Source organism: Xenopus tropicalis, chromosome 1 (genome assembly GCF_000004195.4).
Source record: "Xenopus tropicalis strain Nigerian chromosome 1, UCB_Xtro_10.0, whole genome shotgun sequence".
Lineage (NCBI taxonomy): Eukaryota > Metazoa > Chordata > Amphibia > Anura > Pipidae > Xenopus > Xenopus tropicalis.
In genome coordinates this window covers 144757843-144779907 of record NC_030677.2, presented here as the reverse complement: position 1 = coordinate 144779907, position 22065 = coordinate 144757843, and the positions used below count along the sequence as shown (strand labels likewise).

The 22065-nt window shown below is 38.1% G+C and overlaps 1 protein-coding gene across 2 annotated transcripts in view; it reads left to right on the top strand.

The window, feature by feature from the left end:
• nf2 (neurofibromin 2 (merlin)) overlaps nucleotides 1–20860 on the top strand; it is a 37677-nt gene extending 16817 nt beyond the window's left edge. Inside the window, exons 8-17 of one of the 2 annotated variants that reach the window (NM_001078894.1) lie at nucleotides 1092–1226; nucleotides 2969–3043; nucleotides 4842–4955; nucleotides 10405–10527; nucleotides 10744–10961; nucleotides 11387–11492; nucleotides 14358–14497; nucleotides 16158–16305; nucleotides 16701–16747; nucleotides 20083–20860. In NM_001078894.1, coding sequence (NP_001072362.1) covers nucleotides 1092–1226; nucleotides 2969–3043; nucleotides 4842–4955; nucleotides 10405–10527; nucleotides 10744–10961; nucleotides 11387–11492; nucleotides 14358–14497; nucleotides 16158–16305; nucleotides 16701–16724 — 1083 coding nt within the window. In that variant the 3' untranslated portion in view covers nucleotides 16725–16747; nucleotides 20083–20860. The remainder of the gene's footprint in view (nucleotides 1–1091; nucleotides 1227–2968; nucleotides 3044–4841; nucleotides 4956–10404; nucleotides 10528–10743; nucleotides 10962–11386; nucleotides 11493–14357; nucleotides 14498–16157; nucleotides 16306–16700; nucleotides 16748–20082) is intronic. The other variant, XM_012965200.3, reaches the window with a different exon arrangement.
• The last annotated feature ends 1205 nt before the right edge of the window (nucleotides 20861–22065 follow it).

The following is a 22065-nucleotide window of genomic DNA, read 5'->3' as shown; positions in this document are numbered from 1 at the left end:
AAACTGCAGGTAGTGCACAAAGAGCACAGCACCCACATTTTTAGCTGTAATTGCCCTTGTGCATTGCCCCTGCTTTGGAGTGTTTGGTGGCCATGTCTTTATGTGCACCCATACATATGGGGCATCATTTTATTCAGTAGAAATTTGTCTTTCAAATTTGCCTTTGTTAGAAAATTTTTATGAGATTTTTTTTTTGTCAAATCCACATTTGATCATGCGTCCAAGTTTACGTTTTAGAAAAAAAAAAAAATGTCAAAAAAACTTCCAAATTTCACAATGCACTGACAAAAGGTATTTGGCTTTTGAGTGAAAACTACATTGCACCTAGAAACCTGAAGGTCTGTAGTTTCTAAAGATACCAAACATGAGGGGATATTTTAGGTTTACATATAAGTTATGCTGCATCAACTGTTACAAGCGCTTTTCCGCTTTGTTCTGGTGTGATATTGTACAAAGTATTTCTTTCGTTTGGGGGTTACTTCTGGACAGGAACTGTGGGGTACCACCACATATTTGGTATCGTTGGACTTGGGAGTATCAGGGCTTTTACAAACAACAAAAAAAAGTGTGTAAAATTAACTTTTCTATGGAAAAAAAACTCAAAATATACAGAAATTTTTCATAATTTTATTTTTTTTTTACATAATTCACCCAAAATACACATCATATCTCCAGAAAAGTTATAAAATTTGGTATGTATGTCGAAGCCCAATTAGTGACGAAAAAAACGATATATAATTTCCCTAGTTTCATGGAGGTTTTCCTACCAAAAAACATTGTTAAAGCGAATGAGTACAAAATGCTTAAAAAACGTCTGGCACTGGGGGGAACCGAAATGACGAATTCGGCTGGCACTTAAAGGGTTAAACAAAAAAGGCATGGATTGTCTGCATTTTTTTTTTTGTTTTTGATGCAAAAGCTATTACATGACAAAGTGAATTATGGAAGCTGCAAGAAGGAGCTGGCTTCCTCTGCTGTATAAACTGATTTGTGCCACTAATATATAACTGATCTACTTCAGCCATATATATAATACATCCTAAATTATTTACTTACATCGTGTTATTGTCATGTTGTTTTTAATAAACTAGAACAAGAAAGGTACTGAGCTCTTGCTTGGTGTGGATGCTCTGGGACTTCACATTTACGACCTGGAAAACAGACTGACCCCTAAAACTTCTTTTCCATGGAATGAGATACGGAACATCTCTTACAGTGACAAAGAGGTGAGTTTGTCGCTTATTATGCAAGCCATTTATGTCATTGGAACAATTTGTTGTGGAAAGAAAAGAACCTACACCCATGTTACCCATGCAGCAATGATGCCAATATATTTAATGCAGGTCAAGGGCAGTTCTTGTTTAGACTTTATAAAAGCAAACTTAACAGTACTGGACTAGACATGAACGCGAGCAGTCAGTGGCCCACTGCAACTCACAGAAATTAAAGTAGCCAGAAAAGAAAAAGACCATGTAGTTATCTTGCTGTATAATAATCAGGCTTTTTTTTTTTTTAGATTAAACATCTCCTGCTTAAGAAGTGCCTTATGGTAATGGCACACCATGTTCTCTTTCTTCTTAGAGTCTAGGCTGAAATGAGGGGTGGGAGTATCTCATTCCCCCACAGGAAGTGGTCATAGCATTGACTGACATTCTAAACTGTGCAGTAGCATGGGAAACCCCTTCCACGTCTGCCCTGAGTGTCTCAGTACCCAGCCTTCCCATAGCTGTAGATTGTAAATCACTTCCAATTTACAAAAATAAGAGTGTTGCAGATAAAGACAATTATTTGTTCATTTATGAAGTATAAATTAACATTTTGTGGCATAATATTGTGTAGCACCTAAATAGAGAGAAACATGTTTGTGGCAGTTTTTCTCTACTGTACACAATAGTATGTACAGTTCTCTGATTTCACGACAACAGCTTGGGGTTGTTTTTTCTGTATCTTCCTGCATCTAGAATATATTGAGTAGGTGATACCTTTTATTGGCTAACTAAGTAAATTGAAAAATGTGAGCTTTTGTGACTACTTAGGTCCCTGCTTTAGGCATGGTATCCTGCATCCAGTAATACATTGAAACCTTAATTTTACGTACACTAATTTTACGTTTCCCCCTCATTCTACACTGTTTTTTGTGGGGCCACCAAAATATATGCATTTCACTGATTTTACTTTTTCCTGGATTTTACACCATAATTTTCTTGTCCCCTGAAAAACGTAAGATAGGGGTTTTGCGGTATACTTGTTCTAAACGTTGATATTGTATTGTATTTTTTGTATTTTATAATAGGATTAAAAATCAATATCTACATGCAGAAAAACTTTATAATTCAATGCAGAGAGTTACAGAAAAACATCACTAAAGCAGTTGTTCTGAAACTGGTACTACATACAGATGTGCAGAAAAAGTACATCATTGAATGCAGGAAGTTTAAAGAAAAATTTAAAATGGAGCACTGAACATGTTATTGTGCACTGTCTCTGTAGCTTTAAAATTTAATAGATGCAGTTACATAGACCTTCATAAACATTTTTTGTTTTTAACTGGCATAAGGCAAAATGGCAACAGTTCTACTTCAGTGGATGCAGATCTTTTAATGAAACTGAAGGTGCTGGCGGCACATAAGCCTTGTGCAAAAGAATTTGTAGAAAGGGAGGGGCAGGCACGGTTTTCACTCTGATACACAAATATTTGACCCAAAAGGTATGCATCTGTGCATTGTGGAAATCTATGCTGTCTGTCCCCTTTAAGCTTCTGGCTCGGCAGGTGGTATATTTTCTACTTGCTTGTAGCTGCCATTATAAAAGTAGCATCGCCATTTTAGGCAATCAGTACAAGTGCAATCCCACCTTAGTTTTACTGACCATATCAGTTTGTTGGAGCAATAAGATTTTTAAGTGCTTTAGAAATGTGGAACAACAGTCGCCTTAGAAGCCTTAAAAAGTATTTTTTTTCTTTTTTCAGTTCACAATCAAACCCCTGGACAAGAAAATAGATGTGTTCAAATTTAACTCTTCTAAGCTACGTGTCAACAAACTGGTAAGTGTCCTACTAGGTGTTAAAGGGATTCTGTCTTGATTTTGGTGATGTACTTTTTATTTCTAAATTACCATGTTTACATAGCAAATAATTCACTTTTAAAGTGAATTCTTTCATTTTTATTAATTAATTAAAATTGTATTCTTAAAACAACAAGTGATATTGGTGTGTAGGCAGCCATCTCATTTATTGTGCCTGAGTATGAGCTTTCAGAAGGGGCCAGTGCTACACATTAGAACTGCTTTCAGATAAACTTTTGTTTCTCCTACTCCCATGTAACTGGAGTAGCCCCAGGCCGGACTTGGATTTTATATTACTGAGTTCTATTCTGATATCTACCACTTTTATCAATACAGGTGTCAGGGAGCTGCTATTGTGCTACCTTCCCATTGTTCTGCTGTTCAGCTGCTGGGAGGAAGGGAGGGGGTAATATGACTCCAACTTGCAGTGCAGCAGTTAGGGCAAGACCCCATGGAGCAACTTACTCACCCATGATAGATTGCAGGTGAGTAACCGCTCCGAAAAGGGTTTCCACCAGCAACTATACAAATCGCCGGTGGAAAGCCCTTCGCATTGCTTTGGTTTCTGAAGTCGCGCAAAGTTTCCTCCTGCAGGCAGCTTTGGGAACCAAAGTGATGGGAAAGGGTTTCCAGTGGCGACTTCTATACTTTCCAGTGGAAACCCTTTTTCAGAGCGGTTACTCGCCTGCGATAGCAGCGATCTATCATGGGTGAGTAAGTTGCTGTGGGGTCTTGCCCTAAGGATGAAGACACACGGAGCTACTTTTCACTGCTGCTAAAATAGACACTGCTGATCATTTACTGAGGCAATTGTCAGTATTGTCTATGGCAGGGTATACAGTGTCAAGTTCATTCAAAGATAATTTTATTTTTTTTTTGTCAAGCTATAGCACAGTACCTATGTTAAAGAGCATATATTTATAACCTTATATTATATCAATAACCATATATTAAAAACCTTATTAAAGAATATCCAGACATTGATGTTATAGGATAAAGTTTTTTCTTTTTTAGTAGTTTAACATATGTGAACATATAGTAATTGTAAACTGCCTGTGTGTTTTTGGAGTGTAAGCAAAAGGCCACTAAGCACAGGAAGATCATAAAAACACACTGCAAATAGTGTAATTGCTGTATCATGCATAGGAGATCCCAGCTTTGTAAGTAAGCAATGCATAAACTCTGTATTATAACCTCTGCCTGTATACTGGGGTTTCAACAGGTGGAGACCACCCTTTATCCTAAAGAGTGAATTTGTTCTGAATGTGTATTTTTTATTGATTGAGTAGTATTCTGCTCACCTAGCAGTTTTGATTTACTGAATATATCATGCACATGCATGTCACAGTCAAAGCAGAGACTGATCAAGGCCAGAAATGCCAGACTGACCAGAAAGCTACTATTTAATATTGCTGTGACAATATTTGCAGTTTCATAGATTTTAGGTATCGGGTTCACTACATAGTAACATTTTTGTTTTGAAAATGTTCCAAAAAGTTTTTTATATTGCAAGCAGAATTATTTTTGCAACATATATCCCATACATGTTCAGAAAACTGCAGCTTTATGTAAACCAGTCAAATGTGACTACAGTCAAACCCGATACGTTTTCTGGGGGGAAAGTCATGGTTTGTATATAAAAAGAAGAGAGTCCCTTTGCTTATCAAGGGCACTTATAGGCAGTGTGAATACCCCTGCTTTTTAACAAATTAAAAATGTATTTGTAAATTCCTGTAGCAGTAGTATCTTTAATTGGTACTCGTGCTCTTTGCACACAGATCCTTCAACTCTGCATTGGGAATCATGATTTATTCATGAGAAGGAGGAAGGCAGACTCATTAGAAGTACAACAAATGAAGGCCCAAGCTCGGGAAGAGAAAGCAAGGAAACAGGTGAGATTTGACTGTCCTTTCCCTACAAAGAAGCTCATTGGTTGAGCTTTAAACAAATCAAGGAATGAGAATTTTGTGTATTTCCAGGTTGTGGCAGAATCCTCCTATCTTGCTATTCTTGTATACATTTAAATTAACTGTTAATATGAAAGACATTCTGCAATTCTTGCAGTTGGTTTTTACTTTATATTTTTTTCGTGGTTTTTCAGTTATTTAGATTTTTATTAGGCAGATCTCCAGTTTGGAATTTCAGCCCCTATCAGGTTGCTAGTGTCTTGTTTACCTTAGCAACCAGGCAAAGGGTTGCATGAAATGCTGGAATACGCGAGGGACTGAATAGAAATAACAAAATTGTAAGCTTACAGAGCACTGCCGGGGTCAGTGACGCCCATTTAAAGGAAAAAGAAAGTCAAAGTCACTTGGGGGTGCCAAAATGTTAGGCACCCCCAAGTGACTTTGACCACCTTTTACCCCGGGCTGGTGCCCCTGTGAGGAGGGAACAGCACCAGCCCGGGGTAGCTGGCGGCGCTTCCTTCTTCCTGATTCGCTGCGCGCGCATGCGCAGTAGAGTGAAAAGCCGAATTTAAACATTAAAGTCGGCTTTTCACTCTACTGCGCTTGCGCCCACCGCTGGCATTTCAGCAACGGAAGCAGGAAGAAGGAAGCGATCCGCTCCAGGTACCCCGGGCTGGTGCTGTTTTCTCCTAACAGGGGCACCAGCCCGGGTACGAGGTAAGCTGTTAAAGTCACTTGGGGGTGCCTAACATTTTGGCACCCCCAAGTGATTTTGCCTTTTGTTTTCATTTAAAAGCTGGAAAGATATATAAACTATGGAACAGAAATGAAGACCAATTGCAAAGTTGATAGGAATAGTACATTCTATACATACTAAAAGTTAATTAAAGGTGAACCATCCCATTTGTGGAGCAAAATTGGCAATATTTTACAGAAAGTGATCTAGACTCCGTCATTTATTGTGTTAATTGCAAGGTTTGGTTGTTTTTGCTCGTTTTTCTAAACCATCTGGCTTTATTTGCTATAGGTTTACTCTTCTTTGACTTTAGGTATTACAGATTTATGGGGGCAGTTAAGTTCTTCACTCTATTCATATTGGCTTCTGATTTCTCATTCTGTCCTGCAATTTCTTTACATCATGTTTTTTTTGTATTGGTTTCCCTCTTAAGCTGACTGTACATGCACTATATATAATTGTACAAGAAACAGTTGGGTATTGATAAAAAATGTGAATGTATTGTGTATCTGACGATACCCTTAGGTGACCTACAATTTCTGGAACATAACTTTCGTACAATTGTTCATTATTTTATGTTCGGAGCATCCTTCGATTTGTTATTTTTAGGGCTTTATCCTACAATTTCACTCTGAATGTTAGTTTTAGATTGTTGCATTTAAGCATATGATCAATATCTGTACATTCGTTCGAAAAAGACTAAAATCTGAATGTGTAGGGCCACCTTTAATTGCGGCTTGGCAGACCAGCTACATTTCCCTGCTGCCAGCACTTCCTTTATTGTTGTTGCCAGCTGCTTCTACTGTTTGTTCAATATCTATACTGCTGAATGATCTCCATATTTGCTCTTCTTGGCAATCGGGTCAAGCCTTACTGCTGCAGCCCTGTTCATTCTACCATCTGGTTTTGATTTCTCCAGAGTCCTCCGCGCACAGTTCACTGGATAACATCTCATTTTTACAGCATTCAGATGTCCATTTTCTCTAAATGTGGTAAATAGTGTGGGAGATGATTTGATATGTTTTACTATGGCAGAGTATGTTGGCTAGGCTAAAGACCTTTATGTTATGGTTGTATAATATCTGAACCATATTTGCTTATATTCTCAGCAGAAAATCGAATGTAACTTTCTGTTTACATTGTTCATTAAATAGGACTGATGTCACACTGCAGATACATTTGGCAGGTGAAAGAGAGGAATTCCATTGTAACGGTTATGGGCATTTTTCATTGGGTGCAAAAATTATTTAGTCTACATATTTGCATTTATAAATGTTGCTATGTCTTGTTGCATTATCAGTAGACCACAACATAAGCATTCTGTTTATGAGCATTAGGATCTCAATAGCTGTTTAGAGATTATCAACTGTTGTCATAGCTTTGATTTGTACATACAAATGCAAATTTATAGAGGATATGCACACTAAATTATACCCATATAATGAATTTATTGTTTTTAACAGAAATAATTGAAACTGTAACACTGCTTAGGATGATTTTGAAATGAGCACACATTGCATGAGTATCATTTTGCTGAGAATAATATGCATATTATTGTATTGTTTTTGTATGGTAAAAGCATAGTCTAATTTTCATACAGTTGTTTTTTTACACAGTACTTTGTCTGAGCTCTTTTTTCAGAATGGTACTTTTCCCAGGGCACTGAAGAACCATTTTTGTTACTTGATTTTAAAGTTTTAGGGTAATGACACACAGAGCTGCTTGCAACCAGCTACAGAATAGACAGTACTGATGATTTCCTCTACATGTGTTTTAGCAGAGACAATTCTCAATATTGTATCTGCTAAAACACATGTAGAGAAAATAAGTATTGTCTATTTTGTAGTAGGCTGGAAATAGCTCAGTGTGTCATAGCCCTTAGAGCAGGGATTTCCAACCTTTTTTACTTATCATCCATATCTTGGTGAGCCACACAAGCGTGAAAAAGGTTCCTTAAGGATGCTAAATAAGGGCCTGTGATTGGTTATTTGGTAGCCCATGTGAACTCCTAACCTGCACAAGGCTCTGCTTGGACAAAAACTGTGTCTATATGCTTCCAAAACTTGTCTTCAAGCCAGAAATGTAAAAATGGGCACCTACTTTGAGGCGACTGGGAGCAACATCAAAGGGGATGGTGAGTTACATGTTGCTCATGAGCCACTGGTTGGGGATCACTGCCTTGGGTGGCAGAGTTTGTTGCCACTTGTTTTGATGAACCCTAATCCCTTTAAGGTGCTGCAATTGTCAGTATATCCCATTGAGTGGTCCAGATTGGGCCTGGTAACAGTTAAAGGAACAGTAACACCAAAAACTGAAAGTGTTTTAGGGATGCACCAAATCCACTATTTTGGGATTCAGCTGAACCCCGAATCAGCACATGCAAATAAAGGCACAGAAGTAAAAAGATCTGTGAGTAGTGAAAAATGTTCACCTTCCTTGTCTATGTGATAAAGTCACACGATTTTAAGGATTCAGATTCAGTTTGTCCAGGACCATTCTGGATTTGGAGCATCCCTATTTTTAAAGTGATTAAAATATAATTGACTGTTGCCCTGTACTGGTAAAAGTTTTGTGTTTGCTTTAGCAACATTACTATAGTTATATATATAAGTTGCTGTGTAGCCATGGGGGCAGCCATTCAAGCTAAAAGAAAGGAGAAAAGGCACAGGTTACATAGCAGATAACAGATAAAATACCCATGTATTCTACTGGTCTGTTATCTGCTATGTAACCTGTGCCTTTTCTCCTTTCTTTTAGCTTGAATGGCTGCCCCCAGGGCTACACAGCAGCATTGTTTTATTTATAGGATTCCTGAAGCAAACACACCAATTTACCAGTGCAGAGTAAACAGTACATTATGTTTTAATTACTTTGAAAGGAACAATAACACCAGATACAGTGTTTTAAAATAATTAAAATATAATGTACTGTTGCTTTGCTTTTACTGATCTATTTGCTTCAGGAAAACTACTAGTTTAGAAGGAATTAAGGGCCGCCTTCTGGGATCATAGGATTCACAGTGCACACTATCAAGCCAAGGCACACATACATGCTAGGCCACATCGGCCAATTAATGGACAGAGTTCTGCTTTTGCTTCCATGCTACTTCCTGTTACAGTTAGAGCTGCATTATTTCCTGTCAGGTGATCTCTGAGGGAGCACACAGCCCATCACTAAATGGTGTGTATATATATATATATATATATATAAAATAGATGTGTAGAAAGCACTCACAGCATATAAAAGTAAAACAAAAATGTATTTGTTTATTAGCTCATCGCATCTACGCGTTTCGATCCTAATAGGATCGTCATCAGGATCCTATTAGGATCGAAACGCGTAGATGCGATGAGCTAATAAACAAATACATTTTTGTTTTACTTTTATATGCTGTGAGTGCTTTCTACACATCTATTGTTTACTTTTTGGTTAGCACCCGGCTAGTGCTCTTGAAACGGTGAGTGCCGATTTTTTTTTGATTATATATATATATGGATCGTTTTCATTAAAGAAATTTTTTGTTTTCTAAAAAAGTCCCTGCGTGTGCGGCTCATTGTCTTGCTATATATATATATATATATATATATATGTGTGTGTGTAAAAAGGTCCCAAAAGGGACCGAAACGTCGGTTGTACATGCAATTTTAATACACGAGAGATTTTTTGAAACACAAAGACCCTTGGTGCTGGCTGTTTTATTTTGATATATATATGTGTATATATATATATATATATATATATATATTCCAGTTTGCCGAGATTCTTTAATAGGTCACTTAACATAAACTATCTGTTAGTTAGGTATTCATTCTGGGGGTATAGTTTTCCTTTAAATAATTTTCATGGTGGTCATTCTTATGAAATTTCAGAAAAGAAGACTGGTCTTGTGTGTCCTTAATAGGTTACGTTTGAATTATTCTAAAATTCCTCAGTGGCAGCAATGTAAAGTCCAGTTGCAGCCAGGCAAGAATGTTAATAATGCCATCAAGGGGAAAAGGATGTCACAGTGACACCTTCACAACATGTAACATTCTAACACCCTGCCTACAAGTCATTGACTTGTATCCACATGATTACGCTTGACTAGAATACAGGTCTGTTTTACTGCAAGGGTGAACCACAAGGGGTCAGTGTTAGTACAGGTTCAAGTATAGCATTTTTAATTATTAAACACTAACACTGTGAGGAAGTGCTTCTTCCCGCTGTTTATTTTTCTCCCTTTCAGAGCTTTCATTAACTAAACGCAATTAACAAAATATTTTATTCTTGCAAAGCATGAGTCTAAATAAATAGTTGTAAAGCTCTATATCTGAGACAGATCTTTGTTTTACCTTCATGTTTAATTCATAAATAACTACCATTTTCAGTACAGCCGCATAATAGGGTTATAAACAACACATGCACAAGGTTGAGAAAACAGGGTGGCAGCAGAGGTCCTGCCGGTGATTTCAAATTAATTTTAAGGATGTCTACATATCACAATGCATATTAAAAACCATAATAATGTGTTCTGTGATGGGTGTGGCTGCTGAGACAAGTTTTTACTCTAAGGTTTGGTTGTATTTAATAACACAGCGCCACAGCTTTTAAAGACAGGTTTATACTCTTATGGATTGTTGAAACTTGTTAAAAAAAAAAAAATCCTTGTTATGCCTTAGTAGTCCCTTGTATCACTTTTAACTTGTTGCATCTCTATAGATGGAACGGCAACGCCTGGCACGGGAAAAACAACTGAGGGAAGAGGCGGAAAGAGCCCGGGATGAGCTGGAAAGAAGGCTGCTGCAGCTAAAAGAAGAGGCTCAGATGGCCAATGATGCATTGGTAAGACTTGTCTGTAGAGCCAGGTATTTCATGATTTATTAATAGTGTTACCCATACATATCTAAGCTTGAATGACTTTCTAACTAAACATGTGAGAAGTCATTGTGCTAATGGGGAATGAAAGCTGTTTGCAGCATCGTCAGGCTTCTGTTACTATTTGAGGTCTCTTGTATCTGGGATTGCTAATAAACAGCTCTGTATTGCTGTTCTCCCTAGATGCGGTCAGAGGAGACTGCTGACCTACTGGCAGAAAAAGCTCAGATCACAGAAGAGGAAGCCAAACTACTGGCCCAGAAAGCAGCAGAGGCTGAACAAGAAATGCAAAGAATCAAAGCCACAGCCATTCGCAATGAGGAAGAAAAGCGGTTAATGGAGCAAAAGGTCATGGAGACAGAAATGCTGGCAATAAAGATGGCAGAGGAATCAGAACGGAGGTAAAGTTTGCATTTGACACTGCCTTTTTTCATTCCTTGTAATAGTTATTCTTGTTTTACTTTTTTTTACCAAAGTAATCTTTAACCTGCGGGCTTCTGCTGCTATTAAGGGACTAACACCAGCATGTTGAGAGTTGTATTTTAGCAACAGCTAAGCATGTTGCAAGTTACAAATGGCAGCTTTTGTCCCCCAGTTTTGCTTGTTGATGCGGTCCCCGAACTGCCCACATGTTCCCCCGATGTCGCCCACCCATAGGTGGGGATATCGGGTAAAGATCCGCTTGCTTGGCAACCTCGCCAAGCGAGCGAATCTTCATGTGTATGGGCACCAGGTACAAATGTGCCCAATTTTGATAAATGAGCCCCTGTATGCTTCTTTTTGAACTAAGTTGTTTTAACTGCTTTCATTCTCTCGTGTTGTTTAGAGTTAAGGAAGCTGAGCAACTCAAGCAAGACTTGCAAGAGGCTCGGGATTCAGAACGTCGAGCTAAGCAAAAGCTTCTAGAGATATCTAGTAAAACCTCCTATATGGTGAGCTGTCTAAATAGCAGTAACCTTCCCGTTCATGTGATTTGAATCAGATGTCTATATCTCATAAATAGAAAAGAGCTGGAGGCCCCTAATTAGGCAAATAGTTCTGACAACATGTAAAGGGAGCGTAGGTCACTGTTGCTGGAGACTTCATAACAAACTCTTTTGAAGTTTAGGAGAACATGCAGTCTGTCTAAATTATTTGCTATTATGCTCCTCCTCTCTGCACCGTGAGATTTGAGCTGTCTGGTTGCAATGTTCAGTAAATTTACATACCAGTGTACAGGCTTATTCATATCAGGTGGGAAGTGCCATATATTGGCCAGAATGAGTAGATCAAACGAGAGGAATAGCAGCCACTTCCTCATATGAGGATGCACATTTCGGCTTACAAGTTGGTGCAGTGACAGGTAAAATTATCATTTGGCAAGACAATTGCAATCTAATTGTGATCTGTACATTTTTTCACCCCAGATGACATACATGTGCATACAGTCAGGTATTATGATCAGCAGTTTTCTGTTTTTAATAGAGCAGGTGACGGTGGTATGAACTCCTGCCTCAACCCAACTGTATGTTAAACTAGATAACTGTATTTAGCAAGGCAGTTTAAAGAGGACCTGTCACACAGACACACAAAGCTGTATGATAAAAATCCTTTTAAAATTATGTATTAAATTCAAATTCCTTTATGAACACATCCATACCCATTATAAAGCTATTTAAAAATCCCAGCTGTCAATTAGTCACATATAGTGCCTGCCTCACGGGGCGGGGCAACACTTACTTTTACTTTCAACTCTGCACTGTCCATGATGTCACTGCAGTTCTTACTTACCCCCTCCTTACTATCTAATTCTGTAGCCAGTGTTTGGGCATGTGCATGTTGTCCCTCCCCCCATTCTGGCACATAAACAAGATTTCGGGGTGATAAAAAGCTTGTCTTAATAACAGTGCCACAAAATGGCAACTGCTTGCTTGCTGTGATTGTGAATTCCAAGACTGAAGGAAACAAGATTTAAATAATTTTTATAGTGTAAATCCTCTTTAAGGGTTATATCATACATTGCAATTCTCAGCGTAGCCTTAATATGTGGTGTTTTTAAAACCTTTATATTGGTCAACATAAAACTGCCCAGCACTAATTTGAAACCTGTAAAAAAAACTGAAGTATTTCAATGGGATGTTTTGTAGATGATTTTATTCCTTATTCCCCCATAAAACTTTCTTTAATAGTGTTACTTATATATAACATTAAGAAGTGGGTTTATGAAGTTTGTATTTATGTTACCCATCCTGGGCATTCAGTAGGATATAGAAGCTGTTTGTCAGTTTTCAGTACATAATGATTTAATTGTATCTATTCTTAAATGAAAACTGTCATAGGAAACCTAAAACATATTTCACTTATGCCTAGCTTTGGGTCCAGAAGTGTAAGAAAACATACAGCAACAGCACAATAATAAAAGAGCTACATATGGATCTGCATCACTGATATCAAAACCAGGGCTGTGGAGTCGGTAGATAAATACTTCGACTCCTCAGTTTCTGATACTTCCGACTCCGACTCCTCTGTTTTTAATATGCTAATGTATTTTATACATTCATTGAAGGAAAGGAAGGAGACATACATGTCATTTAACCACAGAACTACTGGCTTTGCATTGGGCTTTACTCTAGCAGAGAAGTAATTAATTATGACTGTTTGTGAATTGGGACATTTAAACTTGCTTTATTTATTTTTTTTATTCGTATTTAAATTTAGTAGGAGTCGGTTAATTTTTTTCCGACTCCAGGTACCCAAAATTGCCTCCGACTCCTCGACTCCGACTCCACAGCCCTGATCAAAACATGTATTGTACATGCCCTGTGTGTCTGTGCATGACTTGCTGGCCACGTTTGAGGAAACAGACACATATTTTATTCCTACAGGTGGTGGAATTCACTATGTTATGATTACTATGTAAATGTAACACCTAAACTGGTGTCATATCATCTGGAATTCTTCTTAAAACTATTCATTTTTTGGCAGCAAGCTATTTAATTAACCTGTTACGTGCTGGCTTGCAGAAGTGCAAGCTGGATTCCCATGAAATACAAAAGTGTAGAATAATAATGTAGAATCTACATCACCTGAAATATGTCATGTAAATGTCAAGACTGCATATTTTAAAGGGTTAATTCAGAATCACAAAAATTTGCTGTTTGTAGTGCTAGGCATAATTTTATCCTGGGTGTTCCTGTGATTAGGTGTGCACCTCTTCCCAGGCAGAATTCCTTGAGTGATAGCAAATAGCCACCCAAAAAAAGAGATTACATAAACTTTAGTAGATCACGTAAACCATTAATAGCTAAACTTTCTGTAATTAACAGTAAGTAATAATAATATATAAATAATAATGCTAGCATATCTACTTCAGAGCCCACTCCAGGCTCAAATGCAATCTTGACTCTGCTCAGGGGCAGTGGAAAAACATGCTTTGGCCAGGTATATCTCAAACTGATATGGCGTAAGAGGGGTTCGTTACCTCCAGCTCCCTTTCATATTTGATGGAGGTTTGATTAAAGACAGGCTCAGTCATAAAACACACACTGCAAAAAGGGAGTGTTTTCCAAACTTTGTAGAATGGAAGGTATTTACTTTTTTTAAACAGCAGTTTGACTGTTCCATTATATTATCACTACCTTGCAAAGGAAATATGACCTTTAGTATTTAGCACAAAGTAATTTTTAGAAATTCAGCCCAGGTATCAAAACAAGGACACTTCATGTTTTGCTATATATTTTGTCAGACTTGAACTTTGCAATTACTGTTCCAAGAATATGCATGGAATTCATCTAAATCTAAACTATGTCATTCCACAGCAAGCAGCAGGGGCCGCCAGCAGCAGCAGCACTGTGCCACCTACAGATGTGCCAAGCTTCAGCATGCTCAGTGATAGTCTACCCTACGATTTCAAGGACACAGATATGAAGCGTCTGTCCATGGAAATTGAAAAGGAGAAGTGAGCAAATGGAAAAAGAAATTCACTTAATAGTTAGGACCTTGTTATAGGGGTTGTTCACCTTTAAATGATCTTTTATTAAGATGTAAACAATGATATTCTGAGGCAATTTGCATTTGGTTTTCATTTTTTTATTTGTGTTTTTTGTTATTTAGCTTTTTCTTCAACAGCTCTCCAGTTTGGAATTTCAGTAGCTATCTGGTTGCTTGGTTCTTGTTTACTTTAGCAACCAGGCAGTGGTTTCAATGAGAGACTAAAATATGAATAGGAGGGGGCCTGCATTAATAACATTGTAAGCTCACAGAGCAATAGGTTTTTAGGTGTCTGGGTCAGTGACCCTCATTTGCTGCAAAGATGTAGAAGAGGAATGCAAATAATTCAAGGACTTGGAAAAAAAAATGAAGACCAATTTCTAGGTATAGGACAGTCTATAATTATTCTATAAATTATATATTAAAAGCTAACTTAAAGGTGAGCCGCACTTTAAGTATGAACAGAAATTCGTATAATGGAATATAACAGAGTTACAGATAATGAAGGTCATTATGTTGCACACCTAATAAATTATCACTTGTATTATAAGCTGTATTACAGACATCCAGTTGCAGTATTAAATAAACGTGCACATAGGAAATTTGTTCTTGGGCATAGAACATTTTATGGAAAATTTACTATAATGTTTTCCACAGCAGGTAAAAAATCTAGATATTTTATATTTGGAAAGCCCCATTCAGTACTGTAAACATTTGAACAAAAGCTATTGAGAGGGGAAAAACATTTTCAGACTTTTCAGATAATTTTACTTATTGTAACACCAAAACCAGATGTACTAGTCCTACTGTAAATATACATCTATTGAACTTACTGAAATTTTGCCAAATATAAAGTACTATTAAATAAAATATTGTCTACACTGGACTGGTTAGGGTGGCATAGCTGCCACTGACACAGCACTTCTAAATCCTTTATAGATAGTTTTTAAAAGGGCCTAATATCCTGGAATCCTATGCTTATAAAGAACCCCCCTCCATATTATCCACACAACCTGCTCTTAACTTCCAATTAAATATTTCCCTACTTCAGGGTGCAGATTTGTCAATATTCTCCTGTTGAATTTTTCACCACAGACCAAAATCGTTAGTAAAATGCCTTGGCTGCAGTGTTCTGCAAAAGGAGGGGGTGGAATCAAATAAATGAGGAAATCCAAAACTTAGTACTGCAGTACAACAAACAGGGGTTGCATAATAGAAATAAACATTTTCCATGCATCCTCTAAACCAGTTATGCCCATTTTCACAGGATGAGTCACATGTTAGAGCAGCACTTTTATCCTGTTTAAACTTGTGTGTGCTTCTGTTAAATCTGCATGGGTCTGTAAGCATGTCAGTAAACTGATTTCTTTCTGCTTATTAGGAATGAAGTCTCCAGCTTACAACACCAAGTGTGTAGTTTTGTTGGACTTATCCTGGACTAAGAATGCACACATAAGGAAACCCTATGAATATACATGCTTCATTCCCATTTGTTTTAGTTGCTTAGTCCATGGGTCTTTTTGTTTGTGTCATTCAGGGCATGGAGTTCCAATTTCACATCTGTGGTACTAACTTTAAAGGATAATCTGAAGTAAGTAAGGGCTCTCTGACTTTTATTTGTTTCTCAGGGTTGAGTACATGGAGAAGAGTCGCCACTTACAGGAACAGCTGAATGAGCTCAAGACAGAAATAGAGTCCTTAAAACTGAAGGAAAGAGAAAGTGCCATGGATATAATGCATGAGAATGCAGGCAGCAAACAGAACACAATTAAAAAGGTGAGTCTGCATACAGTGCGTGCACAGATACACAAGGCAGTTCAAATGCACTTGGATTCATGCAAAAAATGTGCACAAATGGGAAAGAAAGCAGGGCAAACAGATTTACAGGGTAATGAAAGAACAGCATATTTGTACATATGTAGTTGGGGAAAGGACTCACAGATTTATAAAAGGTAAACACAGATATGAAAAAGTTTAAATATAGTAATGTGTGTGCTATAAAGAATTATTATGTGTGCTTAGGTGGAGAGTTATTATGGGCAGTACTCACACACATGCATGGAGAGCTGAGACCATGTGCAAGCATTAAGCGTAAGGAAGAGGTGTGGTACTCTGGTCCCTGTCAGTTAACTGTGTTCAAATATTCTGGCATTTTTCTTTTCTTCTGTTAGGCGAGGAGAGCTGTCTGCATCTGAGCGTGATCCATAGTGTGTGCCAGGTATTGTGAGCGTGTGTGTACCACTAACACAGTCTGTGTAACACTAATTTTTGTGTGTATGTGTGCATAACCCATTCCAAACAAAATCAGGATGCCTTTTTTTCTATGTGTTGAGTGTTGCGCTGCACTGATGTGATTTAGGAACACTTTAGTGGTTATGGTGTAGTGACGTTTCTGGTGCAAGACTCTAAAATGTCTTATCTGTTATTTTCCAGTTAGTCCATTATTCAGTACTATTAATGGGGTGCTGTGTCATTCTTTACTTGTATGACAACATTGTGCTGAGCCCACATCATCCATCCTTTAGAGCTGATGCTGTAAAGTACATCTGTCGATACACCCTTTTTCTATCAAGTGTCCTGCTATATATATATATATATATATATATATACATACATCCTGATGACGATCCTGTGGTGATCGAAACGTGTAGATGGTATGCTGAAATAAATCACTGACCTGATTGATGCTGTAGCTGTGAGTGCTTTCTACTGTTGAGTTTGATATATATATATAGTAGAAAGAGTGCCGCACACACAGGGACTTGATACAAAAGAAAAAGTGGTTTTATTGAAAAAATTCCAACGTTTCGAGCACAATCTGTATACCGTATATATATATATATATATATGCATTCTAAATGTCAGTTATGGAGTGGTCCGTATACTGCTAAAGTCCAGTTAGGTGTTGGAGGTGTGACCGTAGTCTGCACTCCAGGATTTGTTAACGGAAATTCATACTTATTTACAAACACAGGTACTAAGGCTGATGTCCCATGAGGAAATGTAGTCGTCCGCAGTTCAACTAATCTCTTATTGTACAGCACTGCAGAATATGTTGGTGCTTTATAAATAAATGATAATAATAATCTCTCCAAAATGCCTTTCCACTGACAATACAACAATATAAATCGCTGGTAGAAATGCCTACGCATCAGTTTGGTTTTCCAAAATCACACAAAGTTTCCTCCTGCAGACAAGTTTGCATGACTTCAGAAAGTCAATGCTATGTGTAGGCCATTCCACCTGTAATTCGTGATGTTGCCAGTGGAAAGGCATTTTGGAGAGATTAGTTAACCACGACAGAAGAGATCTATCGCAGGTGACTGTATCTTTCCAAGGGACATAAGCCTAAATAGCAAAAAGTATATTTGCCCATAGTTACCAATCAGCTTTTAATTTTGATTAGGCTTTAACCAGATTAAACATGAAATTAACAATCTCATTGGTTGCTATGCGCTAAGTTGCAGTTTAGCACCTATGTTAGTAAATCCGCACCATTACATTTTATTTGTTTAAACTTGCTGCTCACAACTTTCTCTGCGATTGATCCCTATGCTTCCCATCTTATCAGATCCTGCAGCATTCAGTGCTTACATTCTCTATAAGAAGTTCTCCAGAAAATGCCCCCTCATATTCTTAATGATTTAATCTTCTGCATAACATTTTAGGGACTGTGATTTCTTTTCCTTGAATTCCTTGTGTATTATAGTATTAAAGGAAGTGTTAATTAATCTAAGTTCAGTATTCCCTGCAGTCTTAACTGTAATTTACTGAATATGGAACTAATTGCAGTAAACCCCTAATAATATGGGTACTTGCGGCTGAATGTCAAGAGATAAGTGATGATCTAAAAATTTGATGAATTCCCCCTCCCATCATTCGCAGGGGTTTCCTTTCTCCCACAGCTACATCTCTCCTCCTACCACCCCCTGATTCTCACACATGAGGTGTTCTATTTTCTGAGGGAAGCCAGCCGCCCCGCATCACCCTTAATTGGATGCGAGAGCTAAGCCGGTCGGCAGAGAGAATGGGGGCAGCCAGAGGCAGCCCTAGGGAATCCCCCTCCCTGCCTGCAGTGCTCTGCCTGCAATATGCATCAGAGCGGAAACTTAGCAGAGTTTGTCTGTGTTCCAGTTGCCTGTTATAACTCCACTAAAAATCTGTCACATGTTTTCCTAGTGCTGAAGATCCCTGCAAATAAAGACTGTTGCACACTTGAAAAGAACAAGTGCTGTGGATATACTGAAGAAAACCATATGCACAACATTAGAACCTTTGTTTACACACACACACACATAGTCACAAACCTTTATTCCTAACTGTATATTCTGTACAGTTGGCATGCATCATCAGTGGGATGAAACATAAAACAGTAGCCCTTTGAAAGGATTGCTAATATTGTTGCTTTGCAAGTTGTGTGTGTCGTCCCCATTTGTGCATGATGTCAATAGGTTGCAATATTCATGTGGAATTTCAGGTAGCACTTGTAAGGTCTGCTTGGATGAGGAGGTTCTAGTGCACTTATAGCACCCCAAATATGGTAGTAGTTGCAGCAACTACTTTATTTTTTGTGCTGTGAAATTACTCTTAAAGATTTTATACTACAGTGTTCAGTCCATAATTTTATGTTTCTAAAACAATGCATTCCAGTTGTTTTAGGTGTTTTTGGTTAAGGCCTTGATGTATACTGTGACAAGCTTTTGAGGATAGACTAAACTGTTTTCATCTGTCAGCAGTCCTTGTTAACTGTGGCACTGTCGGATCTGCCTGGTCCAGTACAGCAAAATGTTTGTACAATCCATACCCTGGCTTCCTAAGTGTATATGTAACAGCTGTTGCTTTCAAGGTGTTCCTTTGCTGGTCCTTAGTATTATTATTATTCTGCATGTGTCCAGGCCAGGTCTGTGTAGCGCTGGACCCAATCTCACATTGTCTAGGCCAGCTGTGGTACTTCCACCCTGGCAATGCCTATGTCAGCCCTAATGATTCTAGGGTTATTATATGTGTGTCAGTACCCAAAGCTTACTCTGTGGAAGCCTGGGAAGCCCTGCTTGCATTATATAAACGATCATGATAAGCCACAGAGAAGAAATAATTTATAGAATGTAAAGAAATAAACACATTTTGTTACTCTGTTTTTGAGTTTGTTATTAAGTAGTCTTTATTTAGGCAGGTTTAATTTCAGCATCAAAAAAAAAAAGGCCTGGGAGTCAAAGGCTAATATGAATGTGAGGGTAGGAGCTTTGTATGTGTGCAGTGTGTAATGCATAAGCTGCATTCTTGGGGCTATGAACTGAATTATTTAGCATGAAGTCACTACTGTACTCAAACACGTTGGCCATGTGGTTTAGCCACACACTGGGGACAATGTGTCTGCTATTACAGTTTTTGCAGCTTGTGCTCTGAATTGCAGTGCAGCAGAAGAATACAGGGAGTAAAAGTGATAAAAGAAAGCGTAAATGTAGGCATTCCTGATAGATAACAGTTTAATAAGAGTATTAATTGCTGCTGATGGCAATGCTTCCTTTAACCTCTCTTTTTGTCTCTTCTCAGCTCACCCTTCAAAGCACACAGTGCAGAGTGGCTTTCTTTGAAGAACTCTAAGACGTTACCAGGGTGCTCCAGACAGCTATAGCCTCCCCAAGGACATAAAGATTCCCAGACAACTCTTCACAATTAGAGGGGTCAATATGCAGTGCTACCGTTTATCTTTACACTGGGAAACAAGGGGCACCCTCAGATATGTCTCCATTAAATTCTAATATTAAAACTGCTGCTTCCCTTTTGCTTCATCGTAAGCTAATTAAGGGATAGTGCTTTGCCACATAGTCTGCTAGAACTGGGAAATTGCAAAAATATTTTTTTCAGGAAACTCAAGTATGTTTTTATTTGTTCTAAAGGGGAAATTTTTTGAAAAAAAATACATTATACTCAATACTCAATACTGTTTTTATGTATAAGAATTTTTCCCTTTGCCTATACTTTTGGTCCTTAATGCAGTTTTTGGAAGGACTATGACATGCTTCTTGAATCAGCATTTTAACCAGTTGCATACCCACTTGGCATGAGTAATGTCTTCCCAATCTGTGACACTACAAGAAAGAAGGGAGTTATTTGGAGAGTGGCCTTGAAGTTGTACTGACTAATTCAGTTTGCGCTGCTGAATTTAAAAAAAAAACTGCAGTATTTTTATATGTATATTTTATATATTATATATATCATTTTTTGTCCATGTTTACACTCTTGAGATTCAAGAACTGAAGGGTGGCTTCAGTTATGTGTCTTGTTTTCAATATGGTTTTTAAGTAAAAAAGAGAAATCTAAAACAAAACGAGTTTACGTGGCTTTTTTTTGTGGGAAAGGGTGAGCAAAGAATGTATAAAATGTTCATGATTTCACTCTTCAATGACTCGACTGGTATATTTAGCAAAAGCAGTTACACACACACACACACACACACATTCATGCCCCGCTTATTAAACTTGGCAGAGACCCCAACCTGTCAGTCTGGAGAGAGTGCAGCACCCGTCTCATAGTGGAAGCGCTCCATAGCAACAGCGCGTTCCTCAACAGCTACAGTAACCCCATTAATATACTGGACAGCCCTCTTGTGTACAATTCTCAATCTGCATGCAGCGCCACACTTTGGGGACCCAAGGCAGTATAATTTAACTGGTTTCAGCCAGGTCCACGTACCAGCCTTTCTGTCCATGCGTTTTGGAGGCGATGTCAGGTAAAGTGAGGTGCACAGTCCGGGGGTACCTGCTGCTACGGTATTGTGCTCGTGCAGAGTATATGCGTGTCCCCCGTGGGGCCTCCATAGGACCAGGACTCGGCCGCGTCAGCTAACCTTATACTGTTTTTTTAGTCAGTAGGACTATGCACTTGTTTTTAACCACATTTCCCTAATTGCATGGGTCCCTGTGTATATAGTTAAGCTGGGTATTTTTTATCCTGAGTACAGGGCTTCTCCTCCAGTCTTATGACTGATGGGAGAGCATGGGATTGGGTGAGGGCTACAGGTTTTACCTATTTATATGGAGATTTTAAGTGTACATATGGTCTTGACAATGGTCTTAGGAGGAGACCGAAACGTTGGCCCTGATACATTTTTAAAATGACTTAAATAAAAGAATTTTGACTTTTATTTTAAAAGGTTCCTGGAGTGCACCTGTTTTTTCCTGATTATATATATATATATATATATATATATATATATATATATATATATATATATAATCAGTAAATATTGCCCTTTTACATGTTTTATCTTGAGCCACCATTTAGTGATGGGCTGTGTGCTCCCTCAGAGATCACATGACCAGAAATAATGCAGCTCTAACTAACGGGGAAGAAGTGTGGAAGCAAAAGGCAAAACTCTGTCTATTCATTGGCTGATGTGGCCTAGCATGTATGTGTGCCTTGGTTTGTTTGTCTGCACTGTGAATCCTATCCCAGGAGGGAATTCTTAAAATGGCATCAGTGCACTGCCCAGACAATTTGTGTTGTGTTACAAAGAACAGTTATATCTACGCG